Below are 19,654 nucleotides of genomic sequence, written 5' to 3'. Positions count from 1 at the left end.
GACAGACAACCGCAGCTCATTCATTCATTCAGTACGTGCATGCCAAGCACCGACCAAGTACGAGAGCCTGTTCCAGTCCTGTGTACTCTGGGCAGAAGTTCTCAGACCTCAGTGTACACAGATACCCCTGGAGGGGGGCAGCTAGGAATGAGGATTCATAGGCTTCACCCTAAGAGTTTGAGTCCTTCCACAGAGCTAGGAATCTGCATGTTTAATAAGCATTGCAAGACAGACTCAGGCTGGGAGGGGTGTGTAGTGAGTGGGGGAATACAGAACCAGAGAGATTTCATGAAACTGATGACTCTTAACGCCAAACTTCAGAGGAAGAAGACTTTTCCAGAAGAAAGGATGATGGCATCCTGCGAATACATCCTGCACAACTGCCACGGCCTGAATAAGACCCAGACGTGGACAAATGTCTGAGCGTGTGGGGAACAGCAGATGAGCTGGCGTCTGAGTGCAGAGGACAAGGAGGCAGGGCCTGACTGAGGAAGCCCTGGAAGGCCAAGCTGAGAGCCAGGAGAAAGAAGCCATTTGAGAACAAGCCTCAGGCCAATGGTAGAGGGGGGAGGTCTCCTTAGCCCAGCAGGCCTGGTTCTAGCTTAAGGCACCCAGGCCTCCATTCCAAGCCCAGGCCCAGAGCCAGAGACTCAGGGACTGGAGATGGCTACATGATTTGCAGGGCCCAGCACAAAATGAAAATGCAGGGTACTTGTTCAGACCATATTAAGAATTTCAAGAGGGCAACAGCAGAGTATTAAACGAAGCACAGGGCCCTCCTGAGTGTGCAGTCCTCTGGGACTGCACAGGTCTCATGCCCATGAAACGAGACCTGTCAACCATCCAGCCAAGGGGATCACCTTTGCTGGGACCAGCCCAGAGTGCTCAGGACCCCAAGGCCTTAGCCAGTCACCCCAGCTCCAATCCCCAGGTCTCTTGGACTCTCCCTTTGCCCCATCCCCTCCCCTCAACGCTCAGAGAACTGCTTCCTGACATTGCCTTGAACCTGTCCCCTCCCAGCCCCTCCACTGCCCTCACCTCTGAGGAGGCAGCAGAAGGACCCTCCTGCCAGTCTCCAGTCCCCAATCCCACACATGTGCTGCCACTTTCAGTTCCATAAAGTGCCTCTCCTGTCCTGTCACCCACCTGTACAATAATCGTCGATGGCTCCCTTCTGCCCACAGGATAAAAGCCAAACCCTGTTGCATAGCTACCAGCCCCTGCCCCCCTCTGCAACCCTGTATCCCAGCAGCCCCTAGGCAGCCTCTCCAGCCAGAATCACTGTCCCAGCCCACTTTCTCAGCCCACCAATTTAACCCCTAATATTCCTGCTTCCTGTGCCCCTACCTGGAATGCCCTCCCAAATCCTCTCAGCTCCCACCTCCCATCTCACAGACACCTGCCCAGGGAAACCCAGCACAGATTCTTGCTGTTCTGTGTTATTAACCAGATCCCTACCCACTGCCCTTCCCGTTAACAACAGCTCACAGCGACTGGTATGGCCCTTGTTCGTGCACCGTTTCATTTAATCCTCAGGACAACCCTAGAAGCTAGGTTCTTTGAGTACCTCTGTTTTACCAATGAGGGAACAGAGGCTCAGAGAGGCCGAGGAACTTGCAAAGGGTTGCCCAGCTAGACACAGGCTGAACCTGGTGTCTAGCCCAGCCAGTTGAGCCCCTCATCTATTTCTCTACACTTTTCTTTCAATACTAAGCAAGCATCTATGAGGTATCATGCCCTGTCCTGGCCAAGGCATGGCTCAAACACAGAACTCTAGCAAAGGTTCTGCCTGGCACATGTAACCAAAGCCAGACACAGGCTCGGGCCCAACACAAAGGACTACGGGAGCATCCACAACAACATCAGTAAGAACCAAACACCTAATCTGAAGACATTGCATCTGCTTTCTCTTTTCAACTCCATCATTGCCCTGAGGATGTTGTTGGTGGTCAACAGCCTTTGAGAGAAGTGTGGCACCGAGAGATAAAGCATCAAACCCAGGGTCACACAGCCAGATCAAACTCTGAACCCTGAGGTTCCAAAGCACCGGCATCTTTTCTCTGTCTACCTGGCTAAGAATCTTGGCCTCCCAAGTGATCAGTTCTTGGGCCACAAAATCAGAAAAGAGGTCAGCATATTCCAGGCATGGGGACTGAGCCGGCTTGATTTCTACTTAACTGTGCCCCCTCCCCCCACCTGCTTCGCCCAGGGGCTCTCTGAGGACAGGGTGGGCCTACCCCTTCCTAGCCCAGCTTAGCCAGGACCTGGCTGAGCAACTCCAAGTTCCCCAGCTGGGTTTCTGGTAATTAGCTGCTCAGAGATGCACCAGTCTCTTACCCAACACCGCTCGTGACCCCCTGCCACGAGCACTCACCAAGTAGAGCACAGGCTTGGTTCCACGGTACTCCCTACGCCCCAGGGCAAGTTGTTTCCATTTACAAGTTCTTGTTATTACTATCGTTGCTATCATTACCGTTATTTTAATTTAAATCTTCCACATTCAGGGAGATGTTTCTCTGCAGCCACGAGGGCATGTCTGTGGGAGGCTGGCACTTTGGTGACGGGCCTGAACTCTTGCCACGTGGGACGGCAGGACCAGTGGGCGGCCAGCTCCATCCTCCTTCAGGGGTCTGCCGCTGCTCACTTATCAGGCTGACATCCCACAGGGGGGCCGCCGCCCTGCCCGCCCCTCCGGCTCCAGGCCTGCCGACTGGAACCAGACCTGGACGGGTGGGCGGGCAGGGGCCTGTGGGAGGGGGCCAAGCCCTCACCACAGGCCCCTTTGCAGTTCAAAGTGACACACTGAGGCGCTGTCCCCTTCAAAGGGCAGACAGCGCCTGCCCTGAGCTGCTGTACCCGCAGGGCAGGGGTAAAGGTGGCCCTGTGAGGGCTGGTGAACTCCCGTCTACGGGTTGGGTCTGCTTCCCTGTGCCCTGTCCTGAGTAGGACACATACCAGCAGTATGCAATTGGGGGCGGGGGGAATCTCGTTCCCTCTCTGAACTTCCCTGCTGTCACTGTGTATTTGCAAAGCACTCAGAAGGCACTTGGGGACGGTCATGCATGATGCTGACAATGCTGACGATAGAGATGATGATTCAGTCTGAGAAACAACACCCCAAAGCCAGAACACCTGAGCATGATTCCCATCAGCTGCTCGCTAGCTGTGTGACCCAGGGCAAGTCACTTAAGTTCTCTGTGCTTTGGTTTCCCTACCTATAAAACAGGGTTAGGAGGGGAGGCTGCCTCGTGCCAAGTAGCCACAGGCACACTCATCCCCTCAATGCCACAGTATGCCCACCTGCTGTCAGGATAGTTGTTCGTTGTTCGGCCCAAGCGAGAGCCACGGAGAAGGTGATGGCATGGTTCAGGTGCTCCCCACCACCACCCCCGCTCCCAGGCTGAGGCTGAGAAGTCCTCAAGAGGACAAGTCTTCCCACCTACAGATGACAGCTCTGTGCTGGAGCAGCTCCCCCCACTAGCTGTGTGACTCTGGGTGTGTGGCTTTACCTCTCTGAGCCCCAGTTCTGTCACCTGGAAACCTAGGTAAACAATGGTCCTTTTGGGAGCACTCACTGCGATCTGGAGTGCCAAGGGCTTAGCCCCGAGCCTAGCCAAACATGTGCCCAATAGATGGTAGCTCTTATCATTGCTATCTTAAGCTATGTGACCTTGGGGAAATCAGGGCACGTCTCAGGTCAAGTTTCAATGCTGCAAAATGGGAAATGATACTAATAATGCCTGCCCCAGGGCAGTGAGAAAATTCAATGAGATAATTCCCATCAAACCCATAGGCAGCGTGCAATAAACACTGGCCGTGAATTATGAGGCATTCATTCAACAAATAACATTCAGCTCTGGTGCCTGGCCACCACAGGACCCCGAACCCAGAAAGGGGCTAAAATCTGCCCTCTTAAAGGATTGCTGGAAGTTTTCTCCTGACAGAATGCCTGGGCCCCAACTCTGGTTCCACTTACTAGCTGTGTGCCCTTGGGCAAGTCACTCAACTTCTCTGTGCCTCTGCTTCTCATCTAAGTAAATAATCACAACATCTATGTCACAGCGCCTTTAAAACCTGTGAAGTGCTGGGGATGCCTGGGTGGCTCAAGTCGGTTAAGCATCCGACTTCTGCTCAGGTCAAGATCTCGGGGTCGGTGGGTTCGAGCCCGGCATCGGGCTCTGTGCTGACGGTGTGGAGCCTGCTTCGGATTCTGTGTCTCCCTCTCTCTGCCCCTCTACCTCTTGCGCTCTGCCTCTCCCTCTCAAAAATAAATAAACATTAAAAAAAAAAAAACATTAAAAAAATTGTGAAGTGCTTAGAGCGGTGCCTGACAAACCATGAGCACTCAACGAGCATCAGCTGTGGTTATTATTGCCGCGGCTGCTGTTGTGTGTTCTCTGGGCTGGGCCTGCCCATCAGCAAGCCCCCTGCAGCCGGGCCCCCTTCTGCAGCTCAGAAACTCGGGAAGTGTTAGCTCCTGCGAGGCCGCCCGAGTATCCTGCAGAACGGAGGCTTCTGTGGGCTTCCTCTCTGGTCTGTTTCCCCAGCAGCTGGAACACTCAGAAAAAAGCTTCCAGCCTGCTGGGCTTGTCAAAGCAGGGCCAGCTTTACTAGAACCAGCTTTGGACGGTAATTTTGCGGTCATAACAACTATTTTCTTTACATACTGCTATAGAAAGGGGAACCCCCTGCTTTTTTTTTTTTTTTTTAACCTAATTGAAGACACCATCAAGCGTAAATATGCTGGAGTTTTTAATAAAAAACATGATGGAGGAAAACATTCAAAGCTCAATAATCAGAAGCCAGTCGAGTAGAGATGTCGCTCCCTCTCCCTACCCCCTTGGCTGTGCTCTGTGCGGGACTGGCTTTGGGGCTGGCAACTTTTAGACCTATGGCAAAAATAATGAACAGCAGTGAGGCTTGGAGATAGCCTGAAAAATATCCTGGAAAAGAAAAACATATGCCAAAGAGTGTGGTGTAAAAGTCATATTTCATGCCTGACTTTAGAGAATGTTAATAAGGATTAGAACCATACTCCAACAGAGCAACTATCAGTCAAGGCGGGGTAATTAATTTTGCTTCAGATCTCTGCTTGGGAAAATGAAAGCAGTAAGTGTTGTTTCACAGCACAGAGATTCCATCACACTAGAACAACCCAAAGAACTTCCAAAGCTGTGGCCTGATCCCAGCTGAAAGAAACCTGGCTGTTGCTGGCAGCCTCTGCTGGTCTGTCGCCGTGTAGATTTGGGGATCTTTTCCCAATGTTGACAATATCGAACTCTTTTTTTTTTTTTTTTTAAATTTCAGGATTGGCTAATAAATATGATTAAGATAACACATCCCAAACCACATGTCCTCTGCTCAGCCTCCAACATGTGCAGTACAGATGTGTCTTCCGTGTACAGATGACCCAGCCAGTTGCTCCCCTGAGGCAGGGACCCTGGGAGACAGAACCCCGAGGGGTCCTGGCAGCCCACTGGCCCTCTCTGGCCCTGGCCAGGCTGCTGGCCTCCCCGTGACCCACTTTAGAGAGGAAGGGCTGAGCCCAGGGAGTCTGGAAGTCAGACACTAGAAGGACAGAGGAATGGATGGTGGGATGTGGCACTGTGCTCACCTGGCTCTTGTCCCTGCATGTCCCAATTTAGAAGATAAAATTCCCAAATTCTGCTATCCAGAAAGCTTCCCAACTCATTCCATCATGGAGACATGCCTGTTACCCCCCTCAGGAACCAGGGTTGAAGGGCCTTCCCCTCCCAGTGACCTCAGACTAGGGAAAAAAGAGTAAGCCAGTGGCAAAGCCAGAGTCTGGCAGAGGGTTCTAGAAAGAATTGTGGAGTTGCCACACAGACCCCTAACTTGGCAGTGGGCAGACTGGGGTTCCCATCCCCCATTGTGCCACACAATCTGTGTGAGCTTTGAGGCAAATACTAGCCACACCTGGGCCTCAGTTTTCCCCTTTCTACAAGGATCCTGAAGAGCTCTTCATCTGGCACATGCTAAAGCAGTGCAAGGTATGGGTGGTGGGTATGTTCCTGGTGCGCCCACTCTGTGGTCACTGAGGAGGGCTCTTGGAGGTGGCAGAGAAAGCCAGGCCCTTGAAGCAGGGCAGGGAAGCCTGGGCCTGTTTGTGTCGACAGCCAGCCAGTTTCCACCTCTCGGGAGAGGGGGCAGCAGTCTCAGACACAAGAGCCCCTCCCAGCCTGACCAAGCAGGGCCTTGGGTTAAGTAGGAGTGAGCCTCCTTCTTAGCTTTCCCCTGGGGCTAGGAGGAAGAAAGGAGTCCCTCAGAGTTAGCCAGGCCAGGCAGAAGGGCTCAAGTGGGCAGAGAAGGGAAGGGCATTCTACCACAGTGGTAGAATGAATGAATGAATGAATGAATGAATGTAAGAGGGAGGTAGGGGTCTCCCACTTCCCTTACAGCAGGCAGGCTAGGGGTAGGGCACATCCCTGAGAAGAAGGTCACTAGGGGTCCCTGGAAGAGGGGTACTATGACCTGGCTGAGCCCCAGCTGCCTGCAGGGCAGAGGCTGGAGGGTCTCCTTTCTGGACCAGAGGCTACTCAGGGTAGACACGGAGGGTCAGCCTCCTCCTAAGCTGGGTGGGGTCAGGACCACCTAGTGGAGGAACTCTGTCACCGGCCCCTCACCTCCTTTCAGCTGGGATCGGCTGAGCATTGACTGCCGCGTTTGTGGCCCCCTGTTAAAGCTCAGGCACTGGTCTCCCCGGAATACCCCAGGCATCTTCCCTGCCTAGCAGCCCAGGCCGGCGGGCCCAGGGCTCGGCCAGGCCGGGCTGATATGAACCATCTGCGTTGTCTTAGGCCGCCCCTCTGCCCACTGTCCCTCTGAACTCGGCCGGTTCCCGCGGGCCGTTTGATGCCTCGTAGGGTCACAGACCCCCGCACACAAATCACCGCCGAGGGGCTGGGGGTGGGGTGGAGGCGCTGAAACCTAATCCGCAAAGTTTGCTCTGCCGCCGGCTCGCTCCTTCCCTCGCTCACTCGACCACCCCCCCTTTCCAAACAAGGCTTATTTTTCTTGCCAAAAAACCAAAGTTGGTATCAAGTGTTTCGAGGGAGAAAGTGTCTCCCCCGCCCCAGCTCGGGAGGAAGGGCCGGAGCTGATGGCTGAGCACGGGATTGCAGAGAGGGCTTCGGGAGGGAACCCTCAGGAGGTGAGGTCCCAGCTCCCGGGTCTGTCAGTCCCCATGCTTAATGGTCACAGACCCGACTGTCTCTGACCCTGCCCTGTCCCCTTGGTCCCCCGCCCAGATACTACTCTCTCCTTCGTGGCTCTCCATCCCTGCGCGGCCAGAGATGGAAGCATCACTTCCTGCCCCTTCTCCCTCCCCATAAAACAGCCCTTGCCTGTCGCTTTTACGAGGTGACACCCTGCTTTCAGCCCGATCCTCCCGCACCGGAGCCTGGGCTCGGGAGGGAGGAGACTGTGAGCAGTCAGGCGTCTCCAGAGAGCTCCCAGGGCACACTGGGGTCCTTGCGTGACTGCCCCAGAGCACAGACTGAGAGCTTTAAAAGGAGGCCAAGGAGCTGGGTATGTTAGAGACAAATTCCTCCAAAGTCTCCTCTCCAGCTCCATTGACTCTGGGGCCTTCGATCTGAGATGCTAGAAAACTGGCCAGGAGGTAGCCGGCCTGGTCCTCTGGAGGGGTGCAGAGCGGAGCCCCGGGAGCACACAGGTTTCGTTTGCTGGGTGTTGGTTTTGCTTTTGGTTTTTTCAGCGGGTGCAGCGACCCGGAACCACGCCCGGGCCGTTTCTCCGACGCCCGCAGCTTCCGACTGTGCCCGGAGGTGGATGCCGGCGGCTAAAGTCCGCGCCCCGTGGCGCCCGCTGTGCGGACTGGAGTTCTAGTTGTCGGAGCAGGCAGCCCGGTCGGGGCAAGGCAGAGACGTCGAGGGGGCCGGTCGGCACACCCGACTGGGTCTGTGCGGCCGGGGGTGGGGGGTGGGGGGCACAGGAAAGGTCTGTACACTGTGGGACAGGGGTGGCGGCAGCAGCGGTGGCGAGAATAAAGGCGCCACGGGCCCGGCGGAGAAGCGGGTTTCCGCGGGGGTCGAACAAAGGAATTCGCCCTCAGAAGAAAGGGGCCGAGCGAGCAGCCGGGAATGGTCAACCCCGGATACTCTCGCAGGAGTAAGAGCGTCTCGACATCAGTCCCAGGGATCCAACGAAATCTGCCCCGCGCAGGACCCCAGCCTGGCATCTCCATTCGGCCTCTCCCTTCTTGTCAATCCCGCTTTCATGGGGATGGTGGGTGTGCACCCCCCAGCGCCACCTTTCCTGGGAAGAGGGGACAGAGTGGCCCGTGCTTTCCGTCAGTGGAGGCAAAAAGTCTCCCCCCTCCCAATCGGCATCTTCTGGTCGTGGCGCCGTTGCCCCCATTTTCCAGAAGCTGACAATTGAGGCTCCCAAAAAGCAACCCCTTCCCCCACCCCAATTGCAACGCCTGGCCGGCTCGGGAGACCCAAGCGCCCTCGGAAACGAAAGTCGCCCCAGGGGCGACAGGCCGGAGCTCCCCTCCTCCCGCAGCCCTCGGAAGGGGTGGAGGGCACACGGTTGTAAGGTGCTCGGCTTCTTTTCTCTGCTTGACATGAATAAGGGGATTAGGACGGCAAGTTTCCGTCGTTCACTCCGTCGGACAAAGGGCCCCGCGGTTAGAGCGGCGCAGCCTCTGATTAAACAGACAGAGCCCTGTCACTCAGCACCATCCTAGGTACTTGTGTTCGTGACATAATCTTATTAGAAGATAAAACCAGCGAAATCCTTTTCATAATGAAAAGTTACATTTAATGGCTGGACTCACCCCCCAACCCCTCCCGACCCTTCCCCCCTCTTCCCGTTGCTGTTGGATATGGCTCGCCTGTAATTGGCATTTAAAGCACCAAGTCCGAGAGAAAAACGGGGTTTAGGGTTTTTGTAATCCCCCTAAACTGTCTTTGTTCGAAATCTCCACAGATACAAGTCTGTTAAGAGTAAATATTTGTGGATTGATACAACCACATTTCCCCCCTACAAACCAAATCTGAAAAACCTCTGCCCTCCCGCCGCGCACGAAGGCCAGGGCGCAGGAGGGAGGGGGCTGGGCTCGGCCGGAGCGTCTGTATCGGGAACTCTGCGTTTGGGGTCGCATCGCTGCCTCCAGGAGCTGAGGGACTTTGCACATTTCTCAGGCGGGAGAAAGGTCTTAGATTCTTTTTTCAATTTTCTGTGCTCTCGATAAACAAACCTCCCGAACCCGCTGCTTTTGGGCCTGCCCGAGGGGGTCGGCGGGAGGGTTTGGGGAGAGGCGAGGGCTTTGCTCAAATCCGAAAGAAAATGCAAACTCTCTCCACCGGCCTCGCTCCCTTCCAGCGGGTTTAAGTGCCTCCGAGAGGACTCGCTCCTCCTGGGTTGTGGAAGACCCCACCCGGCACGGCGCCCCAAGTCCAGCCTAGGAAAGCACCGGGAGCCACCAAGGGCCCCCGAAACACGAAGGAGTCCGAAGGTTGCAGCAGGGGCCCGGGTTCCCGGCTCCAGCCCAGCCCGTCCCAGGATCGGATTCCTTCATAAATCAGCAGCTGGGTGAAAGGGCTGCGCTTTAGAAAGGGCAGGACCGTGTGCACGTATTAGAGCGCGCGGTTCCCAAATCCGGGCTAAACCCCTGGTGACACCGAAATTCATCAACCGCTGCTGGCGCCCGCGGCTCAGCTGAGGAGCCCCAGAGCCTAGGAGCTTGTGCACCGCGCTGCCCGACTTGGGGAATGAGAAGAACGAGGGGCAGGAACCCTCCAAGAGGTGGGCCTGGAGGAGGGCAAGGGTGGAGACCTCGGGAAGCCGCCCCGCCCGTGCGCGCCTCTGGCGGGGAAGGAAGCTCACCACCGGGGAAAGGCAGTTATTCTAACCTTTTTCCTTCTCTGGCAAGGGCTGGCCCTACACGAACATTCTAGTGCGAAGAGGGCAGTGACCCCCAACCCCAAGCCCTTCCAACCCTGCGGCAGTAACCGCCCCCACCCCCACACCTTTCAGGCTGGGTGCTCTAAGGAGAATCACAGTTGCCCAGAGCAGAATCTGGGGCTTCAGGGAGAGTAGAACTTGAGGACTTAGGGATGCCATCAGCTTTGGGAGTTAGACCCACCTGGGAAAATTGTGCTACAGAGAAACTCTGGACCTGAGAGAAGTTACAACTCTCCCCACCTCAGTTTTCTCACCTATCCGGGGACCTAGAGCAATAAAGGTCAGTACACATCGCAGCACTCAAGAAATGTCCGTTCCTTTTCTTTCTAGATGTACTACTTCAGCCTGCCCCTCTGAGGTCAAGAAGGCTCTGCTCCTGGGAGTTCACAGCTACACTGGCCATGTTCAAGAGTAGGCTGGCTAAAGGCAGGAGGACCTATGTGCCTCAGTAGCAATGGGGAGCCATCCAGAGGCTGCTGCCTGCCTGCCTGCCTGCCTCCAAGGACCAGTTTCTGACAGCCAGACCTGTCCCATTACCTTTTCAAGGGAAAAATTCAAACCACAGGCCACAGACCTGGGTAAGGAGCAGGAGGAGGGTGGGCTAGGCCACTCTGGGAGGCCTGTTTAGGAGGCTACACTCTCTGGGCCTGCTCTGAAAGGCAGACAATGCATTCCTGCCAGGCAGGGCGTCTCCAGCTCACTTCCCAGGCAGGCAGGCAGGCAGGAAGGAAATATACATTGACTGAGTGCCCAATGCAGGCTGGCACCTTTGGGTTTGTTTCACTTTATCCCCAAAGGTTGATTCCCTTTATCCTGTAGATTGTAATTATCACCCCTGTTTCACAGAGGAGGAAACTGAGGCTCAAGACGAGCCTTACCTAAAGGTCTTTGGCTTGTGTCACAAGAACCAGAGACATTCTGGATCCCCGACCTGGACTTGCAATTTTGTACTTTCCTTTGAGAAAGTGTGAGAAAATGTGCCCCACCCAGGAGATTCTCCATTCTCAGGAGGTGGCTCCCAGAGCACCTTGGTCCTCTCCATCTCCACAGGCTCGGGCAGCTCCAGGCCTGGGCGGGCGCCCAGACCCCGACAGCCCCGTAACTATGGCGATTCAGGAATCACATGACAACAGTCACGGAGTCCCGGAGGAAACCAGGAGGTGGGAGAAGGGGGAAGAGCAGTCACACCCAGCTTGTCCTGACCCACGGCTCCTGCTTCTCTCCCGTCACTGCTTCGCCAGCACCCAACAGAGGTGCCTGGGGGTTGGGGTAAGGGGAATCCTGGGCATCCGGCAGTCCAGCATGCTATCTCAGCTTTCTGCATCTAGCTGGCAGCTCGGGGGTCTCCTCACGCCTGCCAGCCCCGGTGGGCACCTCTGTTGCTCCCAGCAGCCCTCAGAACCTTCCCCGGCTGGCAGCCACCTCACAGTTCCCAGGGAAACCTCTTAAGCACGGGGCCGCCAGGAAGCAAACATCTTTGTTTCTTCTGGAACCAAACTCCAGGAACTAGGTTTTTCCTTCAGCAACACTTCCCCCAGTTCACCAAGTGCAGGGCCAGCCAGGTGCTCTGCCATCAGCCAGCACACTCGGTCCGGGGGCCAGTCGGAGCCAGGCTCCGATGGAGACAAAGCCCCCACCCCCGGCCCCATGTACTCACATATCCCCCGGACCCCTGTACTCCCCACAACCCCCCTTCAGGGCCCCAGGGTTGACAGGGCAGGTCCAGTGGCTGCCAGTCAAGAAGCTGAACAGAAATGGATACAATATTGCCCCGGGAATAACAAAGGAAGGGCCCTCGCAGAAATTTATTTGTTCTGATCAGGCGAAGCAAAGGTAAAGGGCAGTGAGGAAGTGCTGTCAGCCAGGCCTGAAACCCAAGAAAGTTGCCATTCGGAGCACAGTGGCCCCTTATACCCCACTACTCCACAAGGCAGCAGTAGTTAAAGCAAACACAGGCCCTTCACTGCCCCGTCAGTTACACCTTCCCCCAAAATTACACAAACCTTGAAAGATTTTTCTGAGAGAAGATGGATGCTTCGGGAGACTTGAGGTCAAGGCTAGGCTGTTTAAAGTATATTATTAACAAATAAACATTTACTGCAAAAAAAAGAGAAAAACCCTATAGGCCACCGGGGAACCAAATCATGTTGCTTTTGGCTTCAAATGACAGGAGACATTTATGACATGAATGGAGAACACCAGCCGGTCGATGAAATGGCAAACGTCTGCCACTTTGCTTCCTCTGCCTTCATGAATCAACTTTTTCAAATATGGTTTTCAGCCTTACCCTCCCCTCACTACCACCGCCTCCCCACTTCTGACTGCAGTAGCAATAAATATATATAATTTTGGTTTTGCTCTCTGCTGCCATCAGCACAGAATCTGGGAGATGGAGAGGGCTGGGTCAGCCAGAAAGCCAAGAGTTTTGGGTCCTCCTGCACCCCCAACTGACTGACAGCTCACACGGGCTCCTTGGGTGAGTGGACCATCCCTTTCTTCCTCCCTCCCTTGAAGCTGAGGCCTGATTGCGGTGTCCAACGAATTGGAAGTTATAACTCATGTCGCTGAGTGTATCCTCCAGTCCTCAGCCTAACTAACGCCAAAGTAGGACTGGGATTTCCCCGCCCCCCCTTCTGTTTTAAAACCCTCATGGCCACAGGGCAGAGGAAATTCCCTGGGCAAGAACTGCCAGCCCATCATGGACAGAACAGACCTCTGTGGGCTGGAGGATCCTTCTGACCACCTGAGCTGGTGTTTCTCTACCTTTTAAACCTCATCTTCTGAGAAAGGTACAGATCCCTAGATCTCTTCCCCTCACGTTCCCCCCCCCCTGCCTTCTGAATCTCCCCCTCATCCTCAGAGATGTCAGCGCCCCCCCCCGCCATTTGAATCACAAAAAAACAGTAAGCGCGAAGGGTTTTCCAAATATGAAATTATACTTCTGTGTAGGATTTTCCAAGCTGTACTCAGACTCTAGAGATTCCAGTTGCTCCCCAGTGGAAAGATCTTCGCTCCGGACCAACTTCCACTCCCTCTCACGCACCCCTGCCCCAAAGAGAAACAGGCCAGAACACCAGGCTCATCCTGATACCTGCCCTGCCCGATCATGCACAGGTGGCATTTGTTCTGATCTCTACAATCAGTGTTTCTGCCTCTCTGGAGGTCACGAAGACGATACTGGATCCCGTGGAGTTTGGAACGCTTACTGCATCCTCACCAGATACCTCGTGCTATCCTTACAACCACCCCGGGATGTTGTATCATCACTCCTAATTTGCTGATGGAGAACCTGGGGCTCAGAGACAGGTCGGCACTTGGCTGAGATCACACGGCTGCTGAATGGTGGGGCTGGGAGGTGAATCCAGTTCTGTCTCAGAACCTAGAGTTCTTTTCATCACTGAAGGAGTGTTGGCCCTCACAGTGCCCCTCTCAGGCAAGGGAGCGATTTTCCCAGGGGTGCTCCTCACCTTCCCTGCACAGAGAGGTTCACGGCAAGCCTACCATGCCAGCTGCACCTTTCTCTGGCATGGAACACAGAGGCAGTTTGGTATGTCTTCGGCGACAAGACATTCTTGCCACACTGATGGTGATAATAGCGACAACAATAATTTCCAGAGTATTAACAACATGCCAGGCAAGATGCCAGGTCCTTTGGGGCATGTTATCTCGAATCCTTATTAGAATCCTTTCTCCCAGGTGGATATGTCCCCATTTTACAGAAGCGGCTCAGGTAGATGCCAGGACTGTGTGGCCCTAAGCCTGGCTCCAAGGGGCAGGACGGGAGGGAGCTGAGGGTCGACAGTCACATACCCCAGAGGAAATCCTCACAGCCTTCTTCTCCTACTCAAGAAAAATCCTGCAAATAAATTAGGCTGCGTTAGCCCAGAGCCTGGGGAATACAGGGTGAGCCAGGAGTCAGCTATGAATAATGCCTCCGTTCAGCAGCAGATGACCGCAGCTTCAGGAAGCCCTTTGCTTACTCTTCTACCTGCAACCAGGGTGCTGGTGGGGGGGGGGTTAAGTGGGGGGTGCCTTCCCAAGGGCCAGAGGGTCCCCACACTCGGGCTGACACGGTGAGCCCTTCGGCCCTTGAAGCCCCAGGAAGGACACTACGGAGGCCTTTTTATACGGCAAAGAGCAGACCCATTTCCAGGACAGGCCCTCTACCTCAGGGTGTGGGCTGGGATGTCTGCCCCTCCGGGTTAGATGCATGGGGGCCATGCCAGCTGGGATGCCTACTGGTAGAGGAGGTGCTGCTGGTAACTGGCACCCCGCAGTAAGGCCTATAGGAGTCCTTCCAAGCTGGGAGAAAGAGTAGGCAGAAAAGGCTGGAGCCTGACTTTGCTCTCCCTGGGCTGTGCCACACCCCTACTGTGCCAGTGCTGGGGCTCTGAGGAGAGGTGAGCCTCCCTGGAAGGCCTTTCCCGGTGTAAACACTTCCAAGGAGAGGAATGCGCTGGGAAGAGCCAGGTTGGGCCACTGGAGCTGCGGCGAGCTGGGGTGGATTTACCAAAAAACAAAACAAAACAAAACAACCCACCCCAGGACTCAGTTTTTTCTGAAACTCCAAGTCTCGCTGCTCCCCCTTCCGCGGGTGGGCGCATCCTACCTGGGCAGGGGAGCCCAAGGGGACCCTCGCAGGCTCAGCGGAGCCCTGTAACTCTGCGTGCCGAGAGGCGAGGCCGCCCGGGCAGGCCCGGCCGGCGGAAGGGCGCCGCCAGCCCAGGACGCCGAGGTGGGAGCGTGGCCCGAGCAGGAGCGCCGCGTCCTCCGGCGCGCGCAGGCTCCCGCTCGCACACCAACGAATCTCGGGTCGCCCGGCCTGGGAGCTGTCTTACAAGCGATTAGACTCCATTTTGTGACAGATTTTTGGACTCTCCCACCGACCCTCCCCCCTTCCGGAGCCTCCTCCAGGAATTCGCCACCTCCTCAGGATAGAAACGCTTTCCAGACGAGAGACAGACGGCAAGAAAGGGGACTTACATAATTCTACTTGGCCAAAGCCACCAAGAAAAAAAAATGGGGCGCGGGGGGGCATTATGTTGTCATTAAAAAAAAATTTTTTTTTCATGTGTTCTCAGGAGGAGGAAGGAGAGAGAGGTGTCCGTGATTTTGCGTTTGGAGGCCCCGTTTCCTCCCGGCTTCTAACCTGGTTTTCTGTTGGAGAAGGAGCTCCGGCTGCCGAGGGGCCAGAGCCTCGGGCGCAAAACGATCCGATGCCCCCCCCCCACCTTTTTTAAAGAAAGAGCCCTCCAGAAAACACGTACGGAGAAAAAGTAAACTTTTCGAGTTACGCGTGAAATTGCCCAAATGCCGTGGCCCGCGCGCTCTGTTGCATCCGTCCAGGACGTGCGGGTTCATTTTAGCAAATAGTATTAAATGTGCCCGAACGTCAATTAATCACCCCCGTGGTGCGTAAAATAACGTTGCGCTTCTGGGTGTCCCGGATCTTGAAAACAAATCGAAAGGAAGAAGAGACGCTTAATAAAAATAGCAACCTCTTTCTAAGGACCGAACCCCGCAGCTCCTCACCGGGCGAGGACATATTTTTCAAAAGTTACTGGGGGGCGGGGGATGGTGTGTTAATTTCCCTATACCGCTGACACACAGGCTGCACAAAATCGAGAAGGCACGTTTCTGCGCCCCCTTGCCTGGATTCTCGTCTTAAAAGCATTTACGCACAGATGCAATAAATACGCATCTGCGATCCTCAAAGGAAAAAAATAAATCGTGAAACACACTTTTATTGTGCAAAGAACATCGCTTCCCCAGTGAGCCCCTGCCTGCCTCGCTGCACTGGCTCTCCCTGAGAAACGCTGAGGCGAGACCCGCCCGGGGTATTTGTCCACGGGATTGTCTTGATAACAACCCCTCCTCAGCCCCCAACTGGCCGGCCTAGTGCAGATACCTAATTGGCCTTATTGGAAGAAAGAGGGGGCGAGGGAGGAGGAGGGCACCGTGAGGGGCGTGAATAATGCCCGCCTGGAGGCTGCCGCCTAGCTGGACCCAGGCTCGGAACTCCGGACCTGCGGTTCGCCCAGCACCAAAATTCCCCCGCAAACACATCCCGACTGCATTGAAGCATCCAGCTCTCCGGCGCCTTGTTTCTTTTTTAAACAAATATACTTTCAACAAAGCCATTGCAACTGTTTAATTGTTTTGTAAAATTAGGAGGTGGACCGCTCTGCTCTAAGGGAACATCCTGCTCAAATCTTGTGACTTTAGAGTTCTGTGCTCCGAAAAACCAGGGGGCATCATCTCCTTGTTTTAAACACAAGCTCCATAAAGGATTGAGGGGGAGCGGAAGAGACCTGGCAGATATGTGTAAGAGGCTGGAAAGGGTCCTTCCAGTATGTTAAAAAAAAAAAAAAAAAATCCCCCAAATCTGCACAAATGCCTTGGAGGGCCATTTCCAGTTTCCTCGGCCTCCTGCCCCCACATGTTGAGTCATCCAGGCCGGTGGCGGAGCTGGAAGAAGCACTAAGCACTGCCAGAGCTGAGCTAAGGGTCAGGTAGGAAGAGGTGCAGGCCAGCAGGACACGGGTAGGCTGGAGGCTGGTGAGCCCTGCCCCTCGCCCAGACCAGAGCCCCCAACCATCTCCACCTCAAACTACTTTCCCCATTTTATTTGTGCTGGTCTATGCCTGCCTGTGGTAGAGCTGACTGGCGGTCACACTTTCTCCCAGAACTGGAATCCTATCAGTCCAGGCACAGCACAAACCCGACCAACGGCAATGTGCCTGATTTGGGGTGCTCCAGACAGAGAGAGAGAGAGAGAGAGAGAGGTCTCGGCTGGACTCTGGGATCAGCAAAAAAAGTTGCCTCTCTGAAATGTACCCCAATTCCTGTCGGCAGAGCCCCCAGTGGACAAGAAGAGCAAGGTGCAAAGAGCAGGTCCTCTTGGCCCTCCAGACCAGGGGAGCACAGCCAGGTTAGGCACTGCTGTGGGACTCAGCCAGAACCTTTCAGAGTAAGAACCTAATACCTTCTTCAGGGCTCTGGCTTGCAGCCCGCTATTTCTAGGTCTCAGCCAAGCAGCTAGAGAGATGGAGAAGGGGCACCCCAGCCGCTCCACTTCCCATCGGGGCCTGGAATTAGGAACAGTCCTTGGGCAGCTAGGGAGGCTGCAATCATCACAGGCATTGGTTAGCCTAACCTTTTCCTGGAAGCTTGGGCACACACAGCCCCTTCTGAGCCCCGAACCATCTGAGAGCCTACCCATCCTGCACATCCATCTAAAAGGGTCTTCCAGGCCTCACTAGAAAGTTCTCGAAGGCACCCACACTGGTCTCCACAATGCCTCCCTGGGGATCCCCACACCCCCTTTTCCTCTGTTGCTCCTCTCTGCCTCCCTCCTAATCACACTGCCAGGCACAAAAACCAGAGGGTCAAAAGAAAAAGCCTGCTTTTACTCTTAACTGTCCCAGCACCTTGCGAGTCAAATCCACAGTCTCAGCTAAAAACAAAAGTCAGTAGGTAGGGCTCAACCCATAGTCTCTGGACTCAACCCCGAGGCTTAGGCTATGCCAGGGCAGAGCAGACCACCCCCTTCTCCAACACAAACACTCTGCAAGAAAGAAGGCCTGCTGGGGAAGGCTGACTTGGACAGTCCTTCACCATCTGCCCCCCCCCCAATCCCCGACCTTCCAGGAGCCCCAGATTGTGGTTTGCCACCTCTTGAGGTCCTCTTCCCAGACAGCTTCTTCAGCCAGCAGGAATTTTAAGTGAAAAATTCCCGCATGGAACGGTTTGAAAAGAATGGACACCCTTTTCTATCAGGGACTAAAAGTACAACAGGCAGCAAGGTAGGAAGGAGGCATCCCCAGCTGCTTGGGGAGTTCAGCACCCCCCTTCCCAACTCCACTTGCTTGCTCCAGGAATCCGAACCCCCCATAAAACCCTACTTTTGGGAAGCATACCGCCAAGGCCTGGCTCCCTAAAGCACTGTTTTCGTTTGGAAATCAATTCTTGGTCCCCAATTTAGGCCTTGGTGGGGTCAGGCCCTGTCCCTGGACGGAGGGATGGTATCCCCTAGTTGGCCAAGGGCCTTGTCCTGTACCCCAACCAGTACAGGCTTCCGGACAAAAGATGGCAACTAGGGACCGCCGCAAGCTCCCGGCCACCCCACCAGTGGCGGCCAGGCTGGGACCGTTCGTCCCTGCCGGGAGACGCGCAGCCCGCGCAGCCCTGGGAGCTGACGGGCCCAGCGGCGCGCAGAGCCAGCAGTTGGGCTGACACGGGCCTGGCCTGGCAGTGGGGGCGGCCGGGCTCCAGTGCCGGGCGGCGGCGGGGAAGGAGGAGGAAGAGAGGCGCTTACTGTTGGTAGTCTTGTTTGCAGTACAGTTTCCGATCCCGGAAGTAGCAGCTGGTGGTGAGGGCTTGCTGACACGCCGCGCACTGCAAACACTCCTCGTGCCAGGACGATTCGTTGACTCGCATCAGGAAGCGGTCGGAGATGGGCCGCTGGCAGCCCTCGCAGACGGCGGGATGCGGGCAGTCGGAGCCTGCAGCGCACAGGGCAAGAGCCGGGCCGTCAGCGCCGACCAGCCTGGCGTCCCGGCCGCGCGGTGCCCACAGCCAGGGCCCCAAGCGCGAAGGCAACCCGGGAGCGCCGCCCGCCGCCTGCGCTCCCCCGGCCGCCGCACCGGGGGCCGGGCAGCCTCCGCTGGTTCGTCCCAGCCCGCGGACTCCCTTGCGGAGAGGCCGCGGGTCTCGAGCCTTGGCTCGGCGCTGCAACTCTCCCTTCTTCCGGAGATCCAGCGCTTGGTGTTACTACATACGAGAACCCGGCAAGGCGCGGGGTAGCCGGCTGGGACCGAGGCAGGCGAAGTGAGGTTGGGGCGCTTGCTGGCTGACACGCCCCACGGTGGCATTCATGGTCTTCTGCCCCCAATCTCCCCAAAACCCAGGTGGCCCAAGGGACATTTTTCTTTTAGAGGCGCCTTCCATCAAGCAGCCTGGCACCACTCCCAAGCTTGCTAAGATGACTACTTGGGTCTTCCATCACCCTTGCCGTCCGCCTCCTGCCCCCTCGGGAGTGGCAGCTCCAGCACCAAGGCCCAGTGAGGATGGTGGGTGGCAGCTGGAGCTGTCCTGGCCTCCCTCCTCCTAGGTGGTGCTCCTGCAAATCTCTGTCCCTCCAGCATGCCTGTTTAGGGGTGCCTGTTGCCCCTCTAGCGATCACTGCAGGAGTCTAGTCTGTGTCCCCCGCACCCCCATGTCCTGCAAAACATTTCCTTATTCCGCTGGTCTAGATGCCTGTGTCCACCTCGGGAGGATGCCCCTGTCCCCTGCCCATGACCACTCGGGCGTTCTGACCCCGCACTCACCCAGCAGCACCCCCAGAGTGGCGGGCCCGGGGCGCAGGGCGTGCTCCTCCATCTTGATGCCGTCCAGCATCTTGGCGCAGTCCGTCTGCCCGCGGGGGAAGCACCTCTCCAGCGACTCGGGACCTGTTGCTATATCCATGGGACGCGGGGCGCGCCGCGGGCCCCGCCGGCCAGGGTGCTCGCCGGCCCGCCCGCCTGCCCGCTCGCCGCCGCCGCGGCCCCGGAGCCGGGGAGGCGCGGCCCCCGCGGGGTTGGGGCTGCGGCTGGGGCCGCCGGCCGCCCCCGGCGAGCGTGGAGCGCCGACGCGCTGGCCCCGGGCCCCGGCGTCGTGCGGGCGGGCCCGGGCGGCTGCAGTCCGCGCCGCGTTCTCCCGGGCA

General features: G+C 56.2%; 1 protein-coding gene and 1 long non-coding RNA gene across 3 annotated transcripts in view; both read right to left on the bottom strand.

The window, feature by feature from the left end:
* LMX1B (LIM homeobox transcription factor 1 beta) overlaps positions 1-19,466 on the bottom strand; it is an 80,275-nt gene extending 60,809 nt beyond the window's left edge. Inside the window, exons 1-2 of one of the 2 annotated variants that reach the window (XM_045467846.1) lie at positions 19,278-19,466; positions 18,266-18,452 (exon numbers count right to left, since the gene is read on the bottom strand). In XM_045467846.1, the coding sequence (XP_045323802.1) occupies positions 18,266-18,452; positions 19,278-19,416 (326 nt within the window). In that variant the 5' untranslated portion in view covers positions 19,417-19,466. The remainder of the gene's footprint in view (positions 1-18,265; positions 18,453-19,277) is intronic. The other variant, XM_045467848.1, reaches the window with a different exon arrangement.
* LOC123592616 lies at positions 12,864-14,921 on the bottom strand. The gene is made up of 2 exons (XR_006709870.1): positions 14,558-14,921; positions 12,864-13,804 (listed from the first exon to the last, which is right to left on the bottom strand). It is a non-coding gene; the product is annotated as an uncharacterized LOC123592616 (long non-coding RNA).
* Positions 19,467-19,654: the final 188 nt, after the last annotated feature.

The sequence above is a fragment of the Leopardus geoffroyi genome, chromosome D4 (assembly GCF_018350155.1).
Source record: "Leopardus geoffroyi isolate Oge1 chromosome D4, O.geoffroyi_Oge1_pat1.0, whole genome shotgun sequence".
NCBI lineage: Eukaryota > Metazoa > Chordata > Mammalia > Carnivora > Felidae > Leopardus > Leopardus geoffroyi.
Note: the sequence above shows the minus strand (reverse complement) of the source record. Positions and strands in the feature narration are given on the sequence as shown.